We start from the raw sequence: 18,002 nt of genomic DNA, 5'->3' as shown, positions 1-18,002 counted from the left end.
TTAGCTGGATATGAAAATACGTAACATAAATTAAAATAAAAACGAAACATACTTGATGCGAGAGATGTCAGTGTGTCCAGCAGTTCTGGTAACAATGCTGAGATCAATTAGAGGTTTTGGTTCTGGAAGTAAAACAAATGACATTAAAGACCAAAACTGTGCATCATGAGTAAATTATAGCAAATGAACTCGGTGTAATCACAGACCTGTGTCTTTGGCGATTGATTTGGGGAGTTTAATGGGGTAAAAAACAAAAGGGAAGATGGCTCCCGGTATCTGATTCTGGATCTGTAATAGAGACAAAGCTTTTCTAAAAATCTAACGCATGGATGAAAAGCAACTTAACTAAATGAAAACGCAACTGACACCAAGTCTTTAAAAGATTCACAGAAAACAAAATGTGTTTTCTGTGAAAGTATTTGTTTAAAGTTCACAGTTAGCTTTGGGGTTCTCATGAAATTGAGTAAAGGGATTTATTGTTGTTGGATGTTATCGTCTTATGTTCACAAGAATATGCTGCAAAGATGGGTTAATTATTTTAGTGTAATTTATGGTGCGTAATTTACAATCTGCACACTCAGAAAGTCAAAGTCTTGCTCCTCCTTCATCCTAAATCAGACATGTTAAAGCAGCAACACAATCATTTTAGAAATTAATTCAGGAGCAAACAACTGCTTGCTTTATAAAAATGTTTGATACTAGGTTTTTAATTTCACCTGTATCCTGTGGATTTGGACACGGTAGGATCTCTGTCGAGGTGAGATGCTGTACTCCACCTTTACCCCTGGGAGGTGGTGTCGCCTCAGAGGAGCAGCCACTGGCTGCAGCATGTGCATATCTGTACCAGAGGGCGTAAAGCAGACCTGAGGGAGGAATTATATATAGAAAAAACTGATTAATGATCATCAGCCAAAGTATTTATGCCTAATTCACCAACGGATTATTCTAATTGTTAACACTTTAAAATGTTTAAATAATTTAACTTCTTCCAAATTAACCAGCAATCCTTGTTCTCTAACCTGAAAGTTGTTCTCCAGGTCAGCAATGCAATTGTCAATCGGCGAGGAATCGCAGTACTCTTTAAAGCGATTCTCCATCATCTCAACTTCTTCTGTGTTCAGGGTTTTCCACCGACCTTTCTTCTTAGGCTTGATCTCCCACACAATGTCAGAGCTAAACCGGATACAATAGGACAACAGATGCACAAACATTTCTGTTGTAAACATTTCTGCTGCATGTTTGACCAGTAATCACTTATTAAACAAAGAAGAATCACCTTGTGATTCCAATGAAAGAAATCTCTTGGCTATTGTTGTTGTTGACCAAAGATATGCCCATGTCGTGCAGCCACAGGATGACTTCCTGTTCAGCATGTCGCAAGCTTTCATTTTCCAAAAGCCTCTTGAAGATACACTGATTGTCAGTGAACACCACGACACGTTGGAGACCTTTCCATCAGAAATCACACAAATTAACAACAGAAAATCAAATGTAAATGCAAAATGACAGAATCCTGGACGCATGGGAATTTTACCTTCATAAAAGGGAATCACATAAAGTTTCCCTTCTTTGTTTGTCTTCTCCTCAACTAGTTCCTGGTAAAACAGCAGAAATATTGCAGTTAATCTCAAACATGAACGGTTCGTCGATCCGTTATCTAACATGGTTTTTTCTCTGCAGGGTCAGAAGAGGTTCTGGTGCTTTTCTCCAGCAGTAAACAGGCGAGAGGCGGGGTCACCCTGGACATATAATAAAAGTAATATGAAGCAAATACAGCCAGTTGTCTCTGTCTCCTTGTTACTCCATTTCATTTAGAAAGATCCCAGGACCTGGAGGAAAAGTGGAGAGACACAGAAAGCTGTGAAGTTTCCACTTCCTGTGATGTTTTGGGGAGCCATCTCATCTGTTTAGAGGTCTGTTTGGCTTTATGGAAATGCTGATTTTAATTTTAAGCAGAAGTCACAGAAAAACAAAAGGCCTGGGCTGTTTATTGACCTTTGATGATCTGAGCTATTGTTGTTACAGGTTAGTTTTCTAAACTACAAAAAACTGTTAGGGAGGCTCAAATATGAAAAATTGGATTGATATTGATATCTGATAGTAACGCCGGTGTTGTGCCAAATTTACCAATATTTTATTTTGTAATTTTGTTTTTATCTGATTACTAGATTGATCATAAGAATAATAAATAGATTACTCATTACTAAAATATTCTTTTGCAACAGCCCTAGATACACGGCAAAGTACAGGTCAAGCTTTTCTTTTTTTTTTTTTTGGTCTTGTATAATATTCTATTTCTCCTTAGAAACTGAATTTGTGATTTTCATCATCAGTAAGCCATTATTATCTAAATGAACAGAAATAAGTGCTTGAAATTAAGTTAAGATTAAGTTAAAATCTATAAAGCAAATTAAATATTTCCCCTTATTTCTGAGTCACAGACAGCAAATCTATCTTAGATTCAGTACCTTCTCCACCCTGAGCTCTCCATGGTACTGTCCATGTTTCCAGCTCAGCTCTCTGGACCCGGTGGGCTCAGTCCAGGTGTAATACACAGCTCTTCCGGCCTCTAGATCTTCCCACTCCAACTCCTTCAGAGAGCTGAGAATTCACAGACAGTGGAACAGCAACGATAGTTTAGGATGTAAAAAAAGTTACAATAAGAAGCCAGAATGAGAAAACTTTAAAGATCAACACAACAGAGTACATGCAACTGTGAACACAGGAAGGAAAAAGACATCACAAAAGAGCAGAATATGCCATCTCAAAAACCCAAAGGCTCAATAATAGTTTCCTTAAAAGTTTTACTAACAGTCATTTCAGGAAGAAAGTACACCCTCTAACAGTTCTGGAGTTTCATGGTGAAACTACTCCAATCTTATTTCAATTAAAAATTTCAATAAAGATGAAGACAAATATAAACAATAGTAAAAGCAAATACAAATCATTAAATTAATAGATAAATACAAAGTATTTTAAACCCCAGAACTTAAAGAAGGTGAACATCAATGACTGCAAGTATTATCCGTTAAAGTAAATATGAATATTTAACTAAATGTTCACAAAGCAAGAAAGAAAAGGGGAAGTTCACTATCTGGAAATGGAGAGTAGAAGCAAAGGAACGCTAGTTAATGAGAGAGAAGAACTGGGAGCAGAGGAAAGAGTAATTCCCAACGCAGAATCCCATCAGAACATCTGGGAAGTCTTTGCTACAAGTTACCAGATAAACAACGGCATTAAACAGCTGTAGGTGTGTAACCTGCTCAATTTAACTAAATGTTTGAAGTCATTAACAATTTGATCACAGAATAGGTAAAAACTTTTCATATTTATGTCCTCAATGATTGTTTATCAATGTTGTGAACCACTTTGGGTGTGAAAGCAGGTTACACAGTCAGAAGGGAAACAGGTTTCTACTCTTTTCTAACTTCACTCTTCATCCACACTCAAAACTGAGGTCAATAAACGACTTTAACAGGAGTCAGAGCCTTTTGCTGCGCTTCAAAAAAGTTTCCAACCTCCTCACTTGGACTTGCTTATATTGTACCATTTATTTAACAACAAAATTATTGATACAAATCATTAATTTCACATAATTAAGTCCCATTAACTTCCTTAACAAGGGTAATTTTCAGTGGAAGGTCGATTAGGGGAGCCATGATGAGTGTAAAACAATTATTTTATTTTATTTTTTTCATCTTATGTCATTTTAATGTTTTAGAAAAATAATGTTCGAGTTTCCACTGGTCATAGACAATATTCATCAGAGTTAGAAACAAACACTAGGAATAAAATCACTTTGCGTGTGATCAACCTTCATGTTATAAGCTTCACATTTTAAATTAATTTACAAAATAAAATGAAATGTTCAATGATGTTCTGATTCAATGAAATGGACTTGTATGTGTGACTAAAAGCTTTCCATTAAAAACATATAAAACAAATACATTTTCATCCTATTCCTATATATTGTGACACAGCTGTATTTATTATGCTGTTGCTTATTTAAAAATAGTAATAATCAAATTTTTTATAAAATCTGCGTACACATAATGTATTTGAACCAACATAGCAATTCTTTCTTTCTTTAATAGGACTTCAAAATAAGTCACATTAAGCTTCTTCAAGCGCCTTTTTGTTAAAAGGAAATCTTACTAGAGATAAAAGTTTTTTATACAAACTTTATCTACTGGATTTTTTTCTTATAATGGAAAAATAAACAAGACTACCTTTAACTTAGTGGTTTAGCCATGTGTTGGAACAGTGATCCTTCATATTCATGTTCTGTCTTTAAATATTCTCAGGTTTGATCAGCAATGTTTTATTTTTTTTTCAAATGGTAAAAATTTGCCTAATTACTCTCTCGGCCTACTTCTAAAAAATCACTATCATGGCTCTCATTGTATGTTGTCATGATGCGCCTTCTTTTTTTATTCCTGAGTCCTTAGCCTGAGTTCAGAGCGTGTCAGAAGAGTTTTAACGTTTCATATTTTTCTACCTGCCCTCCTCCGCTGAGGAGGAAAGGTCAAGCAGCTCGTCAGCCACCCACGAGGTCTCTCTCCAGGTGCTGCATCGGCCACACGACAAAAAATGCACAAATCACCATCAACAGAAATAAACACTGACATTTATTATTAATCCAATGGTTTAATAGAGATGCACCAATCAACTGGTCAGAGTTTGGGACATGTTTTTGTTTGCAGGTCAAAGAAAAGTAATCATTTTTTCACCTAGTGAAAGATCCAAACTAAAATCTCCCACCACACGAAGTTGATGCAAGTGTTTAAAATGAACAAAAATCAACTAAAGCTACATTTTAGTTGACTAAAATGTAGCTGATTTGGAATTACATTAATTTCTGTGCTTTCTGTTTATTGTGCTTGAGAAAAACAGAAATTCAACTGGTGCATCTCTACTGTTTAATAATGCTACAAAAAAAAAACCAAAATGTTTTCTTCAATCAAATAACCTCCACAGCAAATTAACAGTTGATATGTGAAATCATACATATAAAAATAATATCAGGCTGAGGCAAACTTTGACCTAGAAGGAAAACAACAAGGTCATGTAGAAATTTATTAGTAAAAAGATCCAACGTCTATATAAGTATATATTACTGCATGCATTCATACTACAAGTATTCCCCTTATATTATAAATAATTTGTGAAATTTAAAAGATGCAAATACAGATTTTTACAATCATGCACTCTCTTTTATATCCAAAACTGAGCATGCTGCAGAAACAGTTTATCAAAATGAACTACAGTTCTTTATTTTGCCAGACGACAACAGAGCTCTAATGCTGCCAGCCTTCACTTTAGATTTCTTACAGTTATTTCCAACCAAGCCATCAACACAGGAGGTTATAACAAAGTGTGAAAGCATCAACAAATCAAGCAGTGATTTGATTTACAACCATTCATGATGTTTTGGTTTTACTAATCTGCAGCTACTCATCATGAAGGCGGTATGTCCACACAGGCGTTTTGCCAAGCTGAATGGTTACCAGAGGAGATGAAAGGATTTCTAAAACATGTATTAAAGAATCAAGGAAATAGTCCAGAGATGCTTTTGATGAGGGAATAACGTTATAATACAATGTAAAGGTCAAAAAGTTGATTTTACATAATAATAATGATTTTGTAATCTTGCAGTGACAGCCCTAGTTCTATCATTGACTAAATATCATGCAGCAGATGATAAAACTATAAGGCTTAAAATATTTCTTTTGTCCTACCTCTGTCTGAACTGAAGACGTTCGTTTGTATGGTTGATGAGGAGGAAAGGGGCCGCCCCATCATGGTACTTAGAGAATCGAATGGTGGCCGAGTGATCTGACAGGTTTACATCAACGATGATACCGCCCACCTTAAATAACACAAAGTTAGAAAAGAACTTGGGTCACAACTCACTACAAGTTGTGACCTTGTAGTTCTCTGATTGAATGATTGTGTTTACTGACAGAGTTGTCCAGACGCAGCAACAAGCAGTTCTCTCGTTTGGTGAAGTTAATAGTCTTAGGAGGCGCTAAACATCCTTCTAATTTGATCTTCAGACGCTTGGTGTCGTTCTCAGGCCAGAAAGGAACACCTGACTAAATATGGGCAAAAAACGAAAAAATAAGGTGACGGCAGTTCAATATTCAAAGAAAAAAGCAACGCCTCAACACATTAGCTAGTGTTTGTAAACTGTTTTAACATGCCATATTAAAATCAAAACTAATTACCCATTTTTAACTTATCATATAGAATAAAAATAATAATTTGACAAAAAAAGGACAGAAGTACTAAACTAATTTCTAAAAGACAAATTAAAGTTTCTAAAATGCATCAATAACCATAAAACTTCTATTAAAAATTTTCATTTTTTGGAAACACAAAAAATATTCATATATAATTTAATCTAACACAACCTTATGTAAAGGCTATTAAAAGACTAGGTATCAGTGAAAAAGTAAGTAACTAATTTGACCTGTTCTGGCTCTGCTTGAGTCCAGTTTTCAAGGCCCTCCTCACAGACGAAGACCCTGTGCTTGGTACTGTTGACCAGCATGTAAAATGGTACAAAGGTCACAATGCGGGTCAGACTGAAACTGCTTGCATCAATCTTCACACCGACCTGGGAGCACACAGACATCAAGCAAAATACAAGACATGCAATTATTTATATAACAAAACATAACTTACAGAAAAATGTCAATAAATTACATAACATCTAAAAGTTGTTCAAAGAAAATATCTGAACAACTTTATTCATTTCTCCTAATTTTCAAGATTGTTGTTTCCAGCTCATGGAAACAACTTTCAAGTTCTCTAAAAATGTATGTTTTACAAGAAAAAAACAATAAAATACAATTAAAAAACAGGATTTTTGTACAGAAATGTAATGCTGGGTTTACAGCACAATCATGGGGAAAGAAGGCTGACTTGCCAAGTGGTGACTTGAGATGTGAGGAAATTTACCATTAATATTATCAAGCTTTGTTAAAAATGTAAACAATTCAACAAAGCATTATTAAAGTGAAGTCAGCAGCATAAATGTTAATATCAGTAATCTTGGCAGCTTTAATAATATGATCAATATTACACATTTGCAATAAATTAACAAATCTGATCATTCTCCTTTGTTAAATAATAACATGGACTATACACATAATTTTTCTATCACTCACCCACTTTTAACTTATCATGAACATAAACAGACTGTTTATGTTCAGACTGTTTATGTTCATGAGTCCATAAATATATTTTTAAGCTCAGAGAATGGCATATTGATGTTGAATTATCACTTTAGTAATGTCAGCAGGACATTTCTCATTTGATAAAATCTTTATGTTTGAAATTCAACAAATAAAACAAAGTTTTACCAGATAGTCTTTGTATCTGCCTTTACATTTCACCTCGCCGTGGCTACCAACAGTGTCGAGAGAGAAATCGTCTGACAGCTCGCTGTCTGAGATCATAAGGCGGACCTGAGAGGGGAAAGAAAAATAAACCTCATTTAGTACAGCAGGAATGCACAAACTCTTCTGACAGGTGTGAGTGTTTGTAGCTTTATAAAACCCGATGTGTTAAACTTGCTTTGGCATGCAGGTGGGGTTTATGTGATGTCATGATGTCCCAACAATGTGTGTAGCAATGTTCCTTGATGATGCACTAAAAGTCACATTACAGGTAATAACAGTATTGGAAAACACAATACTGACTAATATAGTCTTTTTTTTCTTCCTACCTTATTGTTTCTCAGAAAATTGCGAGGCTTGAAGGAGAAGAGAAGCGGCATATCGTAGTCTAGAGGGTGTTTACGGTGAATATCATCAGCCTTGTACTGCAGCAACCTCCCTGTCTTATTCATCATCCAGTATGGAGAGTGGATGGCAACAACAGTCTGGCCAGGGTCGTACTGAACGTGCACTGCAATATCCAACTCAGGCTTCTTCCTTTCTAACCCATCTCCTACATCTTCCTCATCGACGTGTAGAGACTGGAACACAATGAAGGTGATTTCTTCCTGCTCACTCTGGAGTCTACAAGACAACAAGTTATTTTTGACTTAGAGGAGAAACAGTGACCTCAGATTTGAAAGTACGTATAAAGAAAAGATGCAGGCCAGACCTGTATTCAGAGGACCAGTCCTGAGCCAAATAATCCAGAAGCCGGAGATGAAGACTTGACTGGTTGATGACCGCAGTGTGAAGCTGAGCAGAGTGGCCTGGACCCAGCGTAACTTCAGGGCCACTGTCATTACTGTCCTTGCTTTTCTGTTGGAAAAATGTTTTTAATTAATTTGGGAGGTTTTAAAGACAGATATCAAAGACTGATGAGTTTTACGTTTTTTAAGATCAGGACCCAATCTGTTGTTTTTTGAGATTTTTTGCCTTAGTTCATGTTGTAGGATTGATTCTCTTTAAGTGATATTAGGATTTTATGTTTTTTTGTTTCACTTTATGAAATGACTCACATTAAACTCAGAAAACAAAAACAATACTAGATTACAAACTGGGCTTGATTCTGCAAGTCTGACAAAAACCACATCTATCTAGTGAAGTTAAGCTTAGCCGTGTGAAAATGTTGGTACATCCAACCTTTAACTTGTAGGCAACAGGGTAAGGCAGCAGATTGCGGAGCAGGACAGAGGGCCAGAGGTGAAGCACAAAGGGAATGTCACAGTTTTCTCCGATATCTCCCGTCTCCTTGCACGTCACCGTGTCTTTCACCGGCACCATGTTTATCATCATCATGATGCCAGACTCATTCCCATGACGACAGCATGTCTGCTGTAGGCGAGCATCTCGATTGTGGTCGAAGAAGTCCTCGTAGCTGAAGCCCTCTGACACGCCAAACTGTTTTCCGTCTTCTTTGGCGGTCTCCTCTGTTATCGGCTGTAGGCTCAGCTCAGACCTGAGGGCAACGGAGATTAGAATGAAGAGATGATTGTGAATGTGAAGCGTGGTTGTGGTTTGGTACTCACCTGTACGAATCCAATGGTACGCAGAACTCCTCAGTCGGAGAAGCCTTTCCCAGGCATGTCGATCCCTCAAAAACGTTGAATGGTATTGTGAAATGATTGATAATCTGCAAAGAATATAAAATTTTTTTTTTTTAAATCACAGATGCACAATAAATTATGGTCTCTTGTGCATTTTTATGTGATCTTCCAAGATTATATAAATTATCTGATAAAAATAGTTAATTTTTTCTTCTTTCAAGGTACCTGAAAAGGAGAGCGTATCTTGATGTATTTGCTGCCTTCCACAGAGGAAATCTGACAGACGAGGAACCGAGTGACTCCTGAGTCTTTGTGCATGACGCTGTACATGCCACGTCCCACTTTGATCAGAGGGATCACACTGGTAGAAGTGTGGCCCTCTGGAGCTAAAAACATAAAAAAGAATTATTTTCTTATATGCTAAAAGTCAGGATAGAGACAACACACACTGAATTTTTTTTTAATTAGATAAATGGACTCAATAAGAAGGAAGATGCAGGTATGAAATATTGTATTTTAAGTTGTTTGTTTTTGTCTAATGTGTTGCCGACAGTGGTAAACTTACTAAATAAGACATTAGAACCACAAATTTAATTAGATTTATGTGAAATCAACTAAACCAAGATAGAGCTTAGTTGTCAAGTGGAAGACAAATTATACACCGTTAAAAAAAAGTGTGCAATATTCAGATATTAGACAAGTAGAGTTGGTGAAGAAATACTGGAAAAGAAAAGTGATGCTACAACTCATTGACAATAATTTCCAGTTCTGTGTGGCTCTATCAAACATTCCTAATAGAATACATTGAGGTTTGTGTCTGTAATTTGACAAGAAGTGGTATTAACTTTGTTCCAATGAGCTGCAGTTGTGAGAAAACATTATAATAAGAAACACAAAGTTAACCCGTGTTTAAAAAATACAAATAATGCAGCTTTAGAATAAAAAGAAACTCACTAGGTCGTATGTAGTAGTGTTTTTCACTCAGCGAGGTCATAGCTGAGAACTGATCCGACTGTGTAGTGACTGAGTAGTCCATCCCAAGGCTTTCGCCATCCTGCAGTTTCACAGTGTGTCTATCGCTCTGCTTGCCGACAGGGGAAAACATCTCACTGTGCCGAACAGAGACAGAAAGACCCAGCCTGTTTTTCACCACAAAGGGAGCTTCATCCTTCTGAAAACACTCTGCAGTCTGCTTGGCAGCTTCTGCAAATGCCTAAAGAATGAATCAGATAAGAGATCACGATACAAGTTTACGCAGGCGACAACAATGGAAGAATTTTTCGGTTTCTCTTACAGTGCCCAGGTTGTTCAACATGGTGAGTCCACACTTGGAGAGTGTGATGTTGAGCTGGTTTTTACTGCTGATTGTAGTTACTGTCCTATAGTCTGGAATGTTGTAATCCACTTCATCTGACAAACTAGGGTTATTTACTGGTTTCTTCTTCATCTGGTTGCAAAACATTGAACTGTAAGACACAGTATGCATGTGTACATGTGGATTTATTTTGGCTGGATTATTCCCACTACCTTCAGGTTTAGAGTCCAAGATTTGAAACATTCGCCTGTCTCATCCTCCAAGGGCTCCAACAGCGGCTCCCAGACGCCCAGCATCTCATTGTAATAGTGAACCTAAAAAACACAACAAAAACTTTCAAAATGTTTTAGATGAGTATTTATCACTGAGAAATAGTTTTATTTCACTTATTTTACCTCAAGAGTGAGCTCACTGTGGAGGTTAATGAGTGTGGACCAGTTTTTCACATCTCCGTTAAAGGAGGACTTGGCGAGAAGCATAGGGATGGTGAGGTGTCCCACTCCAGCTTCCAGAGTCACGCAGATTGACTCTATGGTCAACTGCAAAGACAAAGATAGTAATACAGCATTCAGCTCCAACTTTGCATATTTATTTTGTGTTTGAAGAAACAAAAAAAAATCATCCAGAAATATCCTGAATTTTTAATAGATCAATATCTTAAGAGAAGTAAATAAAATAATGTTTGCAAAGTTTGACAAAAATCAAATAAGCTTAATAATGTAAGTCATAAATACCTTTAAGGATTCTCCCTGTGGAATGAGTGGCGTTAGAGACCTTGTGTCTTCATCCCCCTCCTCTTCCAAGAACCAAAGCTTGAGCTCCTTCCAGTGTCGTTTCTCCCACAGGTTCACGGGAACGGGGCTCTCCAGCTCCTCAGGCGTCTCAGCCTGGGGCGTCAGCACTGACTGGATGGTGATCACTGTGTTGATGATGACAGGAGATACCTGGGAAGACAATTATTACACAAAAAGAAGAATAAAAACCTGCTTCTAATGAATCCCAGTTTGATTCACTATCCCTGTTTACTATAGAAAATAAAGGCATTAAAATAAGTTTTATTATTTTATGTAAAATGTTGTAAGAAAAACGGTGTTTAGTTTTATAACACTAGAAAAGTGTTATTAAGCAAGACATATTCTCACCAAGAACAGAGCCATTTCAAAAGACTATATACTTTTGAAATGAGAAAAATGTTTGAAGTTGAAACTTTTATGATTTTTGTTTTGAGGAAAGAAAAGGTTTGTGACACTGCCATTGAAATACACACCTTTAGAGAGAGAGCATTAATCTCAACTTCCATAGCCTGAGGGCCCGCTGGAGGCTGAGAACTCCGATAGTGAACCTGGCATGGCTGGAGGACGGTGGTCACATTGTTCTTCCTAATCTCTCTTAAGAAGGGACATGCCACAACCTGAACACACATAAATACTAAAGTTATTTATGTGTAATCTGAATCTGAATGGATTCATAGTATATATATATATAAACCTTTAGATCTTTGATGGAGGCGGTCATTGTTGACTCTGCTCCACTTATCATTGACACTTCACAATATGTGGTCATCACCAAGGCGGGGGCGTCAGCACGCGCCAGGTCGGCAACAAACACGATCTCTGGGTTACGCACGACAACCGTCATCTCCATCTTTGACACCGGACCTGCAGCTGTACCGTAGAGCAACAAAGGGCAGCAATAAAACACTGGCTAAATGAAGGGTGGAGAATTACTTTAAATATCTTCAAAACAAACAGAGGAACTTATAGAAGTGTCATATACAGATATATACATATATTCATAGAAAAATTTGATATTTTTCCGACCTCAATTCTCTCTACTTCTCAAGTGCTTTACACACATTAAATGAAAAAAAATCTTTACTCTGAATTTATGCCAAATATTTTTACAGCAGGCAATAAAAAAAGAAGAAGCAGAATATGGAGAGAAAGACACAAAACAGAAATGAATGACAAGAAAGGAAAGGGGCAGGTCAAGGAAGTAAGTCAGTCAGAAAGAATGAACTGTTCAGATGTAGAGTTGATGATCTCAAGGTTCCAGCTAATCAGATTTAAGGCTTTTTAAGTATTACATTTTAGCTTGAATGAAATTTAATACTGAAAAACTATGGGGGGATGATTTGGGTAACGCTCTACACAAAAACTTTTGCCAGACAGAAAAGTCCCACAAGAAAAAAAACTTAAAACTCCCCCCCAAAACGATATGATTAAATAGTCCAGCCAGGACAAAATTGAAGACCTGTGATCAACGTATTTACAAGGTCTTAATTTTAGATGCATCACTTTATGATTTTTTAAGACTTTTTAAATATGCAAGATACATAGACACCCTATCAACACAAAGAGATCCATAAAACCTGTCCATCCAACAGGCCAGCTGTATGATTGACTTAAAGGATCTTAAAACATAAATGTTATGATCCTCCAAATATTGTATCCATGCAAACCCAGTAAATGTGAAGTTGTACACACATTATCAGTACAGTTTGTTTCAGGAAGAATAACAATGAAATTGTTGTAACAGATCAACTCACACAAGTCTTTAGACGTGACAGAGGAATTAATGTTCTTCTTTTCTCCAGCACCAGTGTTGCCTTTGGCTTGTGGCCCCTGAGCAAAACCCGCTTTGGTGGCTTTGAGGAAAATATCTGCCACTGTGAGCAGGAACTCCATGCTGGCGCACAGGTACACATCCTGTACCACTGTTTCTATGTTGGTACCATCAAGCCCCTGTCGGTAGTTCACCTCCACCATCATGTTCTGCTCGGCACCGGGCCGCAGTTCCATCATCCTGAAGGACGACATAAGACATGTGGTTTGGGTTTCCATAAGTTACTGTGATTAAAGGAGCCCAATTTTTTAAAAATGGCTGCGATTTTTAAGTCTTTATGGTAATTGCAGTTGTTATTATTCCATAGGCTTCTGAGGGCTTTAATAACATTATTAAAGATTAAGACACGAACTGGCCATAATAAATCTAAGTTTATTTTCTCAAACCTTGAGGTAACCATCTTGATTCTTGGTCTCTTGTCATCTAGGAGGCACGTGGAGAGTCGAACCGATGCCTTCATGGAGCTGTCAGAGAACATGTGAACAGAAGTGGAGATGGTGCCCAGAGTAAACTCTGCCAACTTCAGCTGTTCATCATGACAGTCTAAGTGTTGGATCTATAAAACAAATCAAAGTATGTAGTTTTTATTGCCATCTTGGTTCACATTAAGTTACAAAATAGAGAGTTTATTAGAGATGCACAGGATCATTTTCAGCTTGATCGACCCTAACCAGTGACTGATCCATCTGAATCTCAAAAATTCAGTCATTATCCAGTCTGTATATCAGGGGTGTCCAAAGTGTGATCAGTTGAAATTGTTTTTATATGTGTATATTTGTTTACATACCACATTCTCATTAGGGATGAACAGAACCAGCGTCATGGAGTCAAACTTGAAGTTCAGCTTCAGCGTTGTCTTGAGCTTGCTGTGTTTCTGGGTCTCAACCACAGCAGCTATCACCACCGTGTTGCCTGCTATAACGTTAATATTGCAACGGGTTAAAACGGTGAACAGAAAATAATATTTCCCCTCTCAGATTCCAGAATCTATCAGGGGATTTTATGATGGTGACAATAACCTCACGGATCATATAAATGCTCATAATGTTCACATTTTAAATCAAGTTTATTTATTTACACACAACACAAATCAAGTACACAGATATTTTTTAAACTATTACACTTTCAGAAACAACTGAATAATCTTACAGCTGGTGGGTCCGGTGGTTCCTGAGCCCTGGGACTCTTTGTTGGATACAGAATCAGAGAAGCGGTCAGTGGAGGGCAGAACAGCTGGAGGCTGAACAGCTTCAGACTTCTCTGACAGATTCTCGCTCAAAGTCCTCAAGACAACAATCATGTCATCCTGGCAGAGGATCAGCTGTCAGGAGCAAAAATGTAATACAATCAAAAGGAAAACATTTTAATAATTCATATTTTTCAAAATAAACTTGAAACTGATGGGAACTTCTGAAATAAAGTATATATATATACTAAATTATGAATAACACATTTTTGATCAATTATTATTTGATACTTGTCCTTACTGCTGCTGTGCATGAACACTTACACTCATAGGCTTAAGATGAGCAGTGATCTCTATGTCAGGGATGCTGTGGTACCAATTAGCCGAAAGATTTCGTTGGATTTCCAGGTCCAGGCTGACCGGCTTCAGCAGCTGAGTCTCGCCTTCAAATTTACCATTTTTGTATGTGGTTCTGAAAGCAAAAGCATCATAACAGTTCCTAAAATGATGAATAAAAAATAGCGGCTGTGTATAAACTCCATCTGTGGGCCTGACCTGTACATCTTGAGGTCAGTCAGTTTCACGGCCATTTTATCCACAACCGGCGGGATTGTGGCGTCGCTTTTAAATGGCTGCTTGATGAAACGGTTATTTACGGACAAGAAGCCAAGATCAGCAACAATGACGTTTGAAGAGAAGGAAGACTGGGGGAGGAAAATCACAGGTGCGTTGAAGTGGACGTCAAGAGCAATTCGAGTGCTTCTCTCTGCCAGTTCCTTCACACCAGAGGCTGCCTTTTCTGCAGCCTGAACCGTCACCTCAGCGAGGGCTTCTTTCGCCTCCTGGAAATTATTAATGAATACCTGAAAGGAAGAATAAGTGGAGAATAATTTTAAATCCAGTAATAATGCTGTAGACGAACCCAAGATCAGATCAGAGAGAAGTGATCCTTACCAGGATGGAGGAGACAAACTTGTTCAGGAAAATAACCTCAATGCAGCCGACTTCTAGCGTGACAGACGTGTCAACGTTAGACATGTCGAGGTAGGCGTCTCCTTCTGTTGCCCCTGTGTGGTTCAACATTCTGAAGGCAAAAACTTGCTTATCTGCAATAGAGACAGCCTGAAAAGAAGGGAAATGTAAGAGGAAAGATTTACATAAAACTGTATAGAAGCAAACTGCAAAGCAAAGTCAGTGTACTACAGGGAATAAAGTAGATATATAAAAAGAAATGAACTGAAAAATGTGTAATTCAATCAGACTGACAGTAAAGCTATGGAGAGAAATGAGCTGGTGACAATCAAAGAACAAATCACATCAAAGTGCTAACAGGTCCTGCTAACATCAGCACTCCTCGATTGAAAATGTTTAAAGTGTTTTGGAATCTCAGGTACTAAAAATCTACCTACAATAGAGAATATGCAGAAACACTGAAGCTATCCATGTGAATACCAGTTGCTAAGTAAATATCAACCATGAAATTAATAGTGAAAAGCTGTTTAATTGTTAAATTTCATTGTTTCCAGGATGGGGTAAAAAAAAAATCATATTTCTTATTTTAGGTATGTGGTCGGGGTGCACAACTACTTGTGGCCCAGAATTTGTTTAAATGTTCTGATTTCCAGTAATGCTTACACACAAAAAAATTAATTTTCACTGTATTTGATAAATCACTGATATATCAACACCTAATCCAGTAAAACTTCAAATCATTTAAGGTGTGGGAAAAAAAACTTTATCAGAAAATTAAGATGGCTACTATCAATTTTGGTCAGAGCACTACAAAATTTTAGATCAGAAATGGGCCAAAGTATTATCAACAGGTGACAATAACGATTTTAATCTCATATTACGCCTGTTTACACTGAAATTTAAAATATCCCGAGAAGTTAATGTCCATGCTTCTTTATAAGACCAATACACAAATAAAAATGTCAGAAAAGTCAACTGTACCTTCTTGTACAACGCGTCCTTGTTGCAGTCCAGAATCACAATGCTCTTTAGGTTGGCTTGGATCTCCATGTTCTTCTTCCTCATCATGACATCAGTAACCAAACCTGAGGAGTAAAAACAATCACACACTGAGAACAATTTCTTTACAAAAGCAAAACCAGAAAAGCAAAACCAGAAGATATTAGGAAAGATGAGCTGCCTGAGTCAACAGAAAACTTGTCGTAAATTGTTTGGTTTTTTTTAATCTGTACCTGAAGAGGATTTCTTATTATCTGATACAATAAAACAAATTTAAGGAAGGCATTTCTGCTCTTAGCTCGATCTGCAGTACTGCTGTGTAATACAATTTCTTACATACCTTCAATACTTATCTCTGATATCCGAGCCTTCTGTCCTCGAATGAACACCTTCAAGCAGCGCAGATCAGCTCTCACGCGAAGATTCACCACGTCTGCAAACTTTGAGCTTTTAGAGGCTGAAAAAAGAAGGGAGAGGGATTACAGAGGGAAGCCTGAATACTAAAATGAAACAAGCAACAGTTGGCAATACTTTCAATACAGCAGATAAAAGATATTCAGCATTAAAATATCATCTATATTTTTTCCACTTTACAATGTGTAAATGTAAATACTTTTTTTCTTGGTTACAGCTGCTTCGCCCTTCTTCTCCTCCTCTTTCCCTGCCTCAGCCTCCTCTTCCTCTGGGATGGTGGGCAGCTCCTCTGGCCCTCCTTCCTTCTTACTGGATGGAGGAAGGAGGTTACTGAGGAAGCTCATGGTGTTGAGAAGAGCCTCCGTATGCAGATGAACGTCCAAAGACGAAAATGTCACCTGGCAAACAGGCAGTTTTAATCAAGAATTTTGATAAAATTGCAAACTCTGTAATAAGGGAACAATTTATGCTAATTTGAGATACACCAATCAACCAGTTTTGATTTAATGATCAGCAGATCAAATACTGATGAAAATACTTTTCCCCCCCCTGTTTATTAAATGGATCAAACCAAAAAGTAGCAAGTTTTAAATGTTAATGGGCACTGTGTTCTCATTGCTCTTTATTTCTGGCTTTCATACAGATCAGATTAAGGCATATATCCTTTGAGGCATAAATTATGTCACTTCAGAAAATGAGATAATCTTGCAATTCCTTTCATTTCTGATGGGTGCTAAAACTAACTTTTATGGTCGATGTTTACATTCAGCTGTTTTAATGAAAGTTCATCAAAACTTGAGTTCATGTTATTGTCCTGAGCAAAGAAATGAGAACTGGCCATTCGGGCATCACAGAAAATCAAAAATTGATTTGATAGATTTAAACATTACATTTTTGGTTTTTTCAGCATTAAAGCCGTTTTTCAAAAAAGAAAAAAAATAATCAAAACATAACTGAGCATTTTGAACATATTTACTGTATAACATTTGAAAAATAAATGTTTGTCTTCTATTTATTTCTCACCTTAACGAGTTGCTCTGTGTTGTTATGCTGACTCTTAAACTCAGGACCATTTTTATCCGCCTAGACGGAAGACACAATAATATTATTGTTTATTACCATTTTGAACATATAGTTGAAAACAGATGTTACATACACTCTATAATAGGTCACAACTTTTTTAAATTACTAAATCAAACTAAACTTTTCCAGTGTCATTTGTGACTACGACAAATACATTTATTTGGTAAATAGATTTTTAAATGTACTTGTTTTTATTCAGATGTTTACATACAAGATCCTTAATATTTGGTCAAATTTGCTTTCTAAGCTGTATGACTATAGTAATGTTTTGGTTTTCCCTCCACAAACTTCCTACTCAGCTTGCTGGAAATTTGTTTGATAGAAAAGTTTGGTTCAATTTAAATTCAGTCACTAAAAATAAAAAAATAAAGTTTCTGTATACCATGTACGTAAACATCTGGCTTCAACTGAATTTATTC

At 36.9% G+C, this 18,002-nt stretch overlaps 1 protein-coding gene across 3 annotated transcripts in view; it reads right to left on the bottom strand.

The window, feature by feature from the left end:
* The window catches only part of vps13a (vacuolar protein sorting 13 homolog A), a 38,298-nt gene that overhangs the window by 7,316 nt on the left and 12,980 nt on the right, over nucleotides 1-18,002 (bottom strand). For 2 of the 3 annotated variants that reach the window (XM_055048897.1, XM_055048899.1), the window contains exons 28-62: nucleotides 17,524-17,583; nucleotides 16,700-16,898; nucleotides 16,427-16,543; nucleotides 16,069-16,172; nucleotides 15,070-15,237; nucleotides 14,671-14,978; nucleotides 14,440-14,587; nucleotides 14,079-14,250; nucleotides 13,717-13,844; nucleotides 13,316-13,485; nucleotides 12,853-13,109; nucleotides 11,793-11,968; nucleotides 11,572-11,715; nucleotides 11,039-11,248; nucleotides 10,700-10,843; nucleotides 10,517-10,618; nucleotides 10,284-10,436; nucleotides 9,944-10,202; nucleotides 9,215-9,375; nucleotides 8,972-9,075; nucleotides 8,586-8,901; nucleotides 8,116-8,261; nucleotides 7,733-8,027; nucleotides 7,368-7,472; nucleotides 6,473-6,619; nucleotides 5,964-6,095; nucleotides 5,739-5,869; nucleotides 4,499-4,567; nucleotides 2,469-2,601; nucleotides 1,535-1,595; nucleotides 1,277-1,448; nucleotides 1,020-1,173; nucleotides 717-863; nucleotides 207-288; nucleotides 53-122 (exon numbers count right to left, since the gene is read on the bottom strand). In XM_055048897.1, coding sequence (XP_054904872.1) covers nucleotides 53-122; nucleotides 207-288; nucleotides 717-863; nucleotides 1,020-1,173; nucleotides 1,277-1,448; nucleotides 1,535-1,595; nucleotides 2,469-2,601; nucleotides 4,499-4,567; nucleotides 5,739-5,869; nucleotides 5,964-6,095; nucleotides 6,473-6,619; nucleotides 7,368-7,472; nucleotides 7,733-8,027; nucleotides 8,116-8,261; nucleotides 8,586-8,901; nucleotides 8,972-9,075; nucleotides 9,215-9,375; nucleotides 9,944-10,202; nucleotides 10,284-10,436; nucleotides 10,517-10,618; nucleotides 10,700-10,843; nucleotides 11,039-11,248; nucleotides 11,572-11,715; nucleotides 11,793-11,968; nucleotides 12,853-13,109; nucleotides 13,316-13,485; nucleotides 13,717-13,844; nucleotides 14,079-14,250; nucleotides 14,440-14,587; nucleotides 14,671-14,978; nucleotides 15,070-15,237; nucleotides 16,069-16,172; nucleotides 16,427-16,543; nucleotides 16,700-16,898; nucleotides 17,524-17,583 — 5,444 coding nt within the window. The remainder of the gene's footprint in view (nucleotides 1-52; nucleotides 123-206; nucleotides 289-716; nucleotides 864-1,019; nucleotides 1,174-1,276; nucleotides 1,449-1,534; nucleotides 1,596-2,468; nucleotides 2,602-4,498; nucleotides 4,568-5,738; nucleotides 5,870-5,963; nucleotides 6,096-6,472; nucleotides 6,620-7,367; nucleotides 7,473-7,732; nucleotides 8,028-8,115; nucleotides 8,262-8,585; nucleotides 8,902-8,971; nucleotides 9,076-9,214; nucleotides 9,376-9,943; nucleotides 10,203-10,283; nucleotides 10,437-10,516; nucleotides 10,619-10,699; nucleotides 10,844-11,038; nucleotides 11,249-11,571; nucleotides 11,716-11,792; nucleotides 11,969-12,852; nucleotides 13,110-13,315; nucleotides 13,486-13,716; nucleotides 13,845-14,078; nucleotides 14,251-14,439; nucleotides 14,588-14,670; nucleotides 14,979-15,069; nucleotides 15,238-16,068; nucleotides 16,173-16,426; nucleotides 16,544-16,699; nucleotides 16,899-17,523; nucleotides 17,584-18,002) is intronic. The other variant, XM_055048898.1, reaches the window with a different exon arrangement.

Source organism: Poeciliopsis prolifica, unplaced genomic scaffold (genome assembly GCF_027474105.1).
Source record: "Poeciliopsis prolifica strain line A6 unplaced genomic scaffold, Auburn_PproV2 SCAFFOLD028, whole genome shotgun sequence".
Lineage (NCBI taxonomy): Eukaryota > Metazoa > Chordata > Actinopteri > Cyprinodontiformes > Poeciliidae > Poeciliopsis > Poeciliopsis prolifica.
This window is presented reverse-complemented; position numbering and strand designations above follow the sequence as displayed.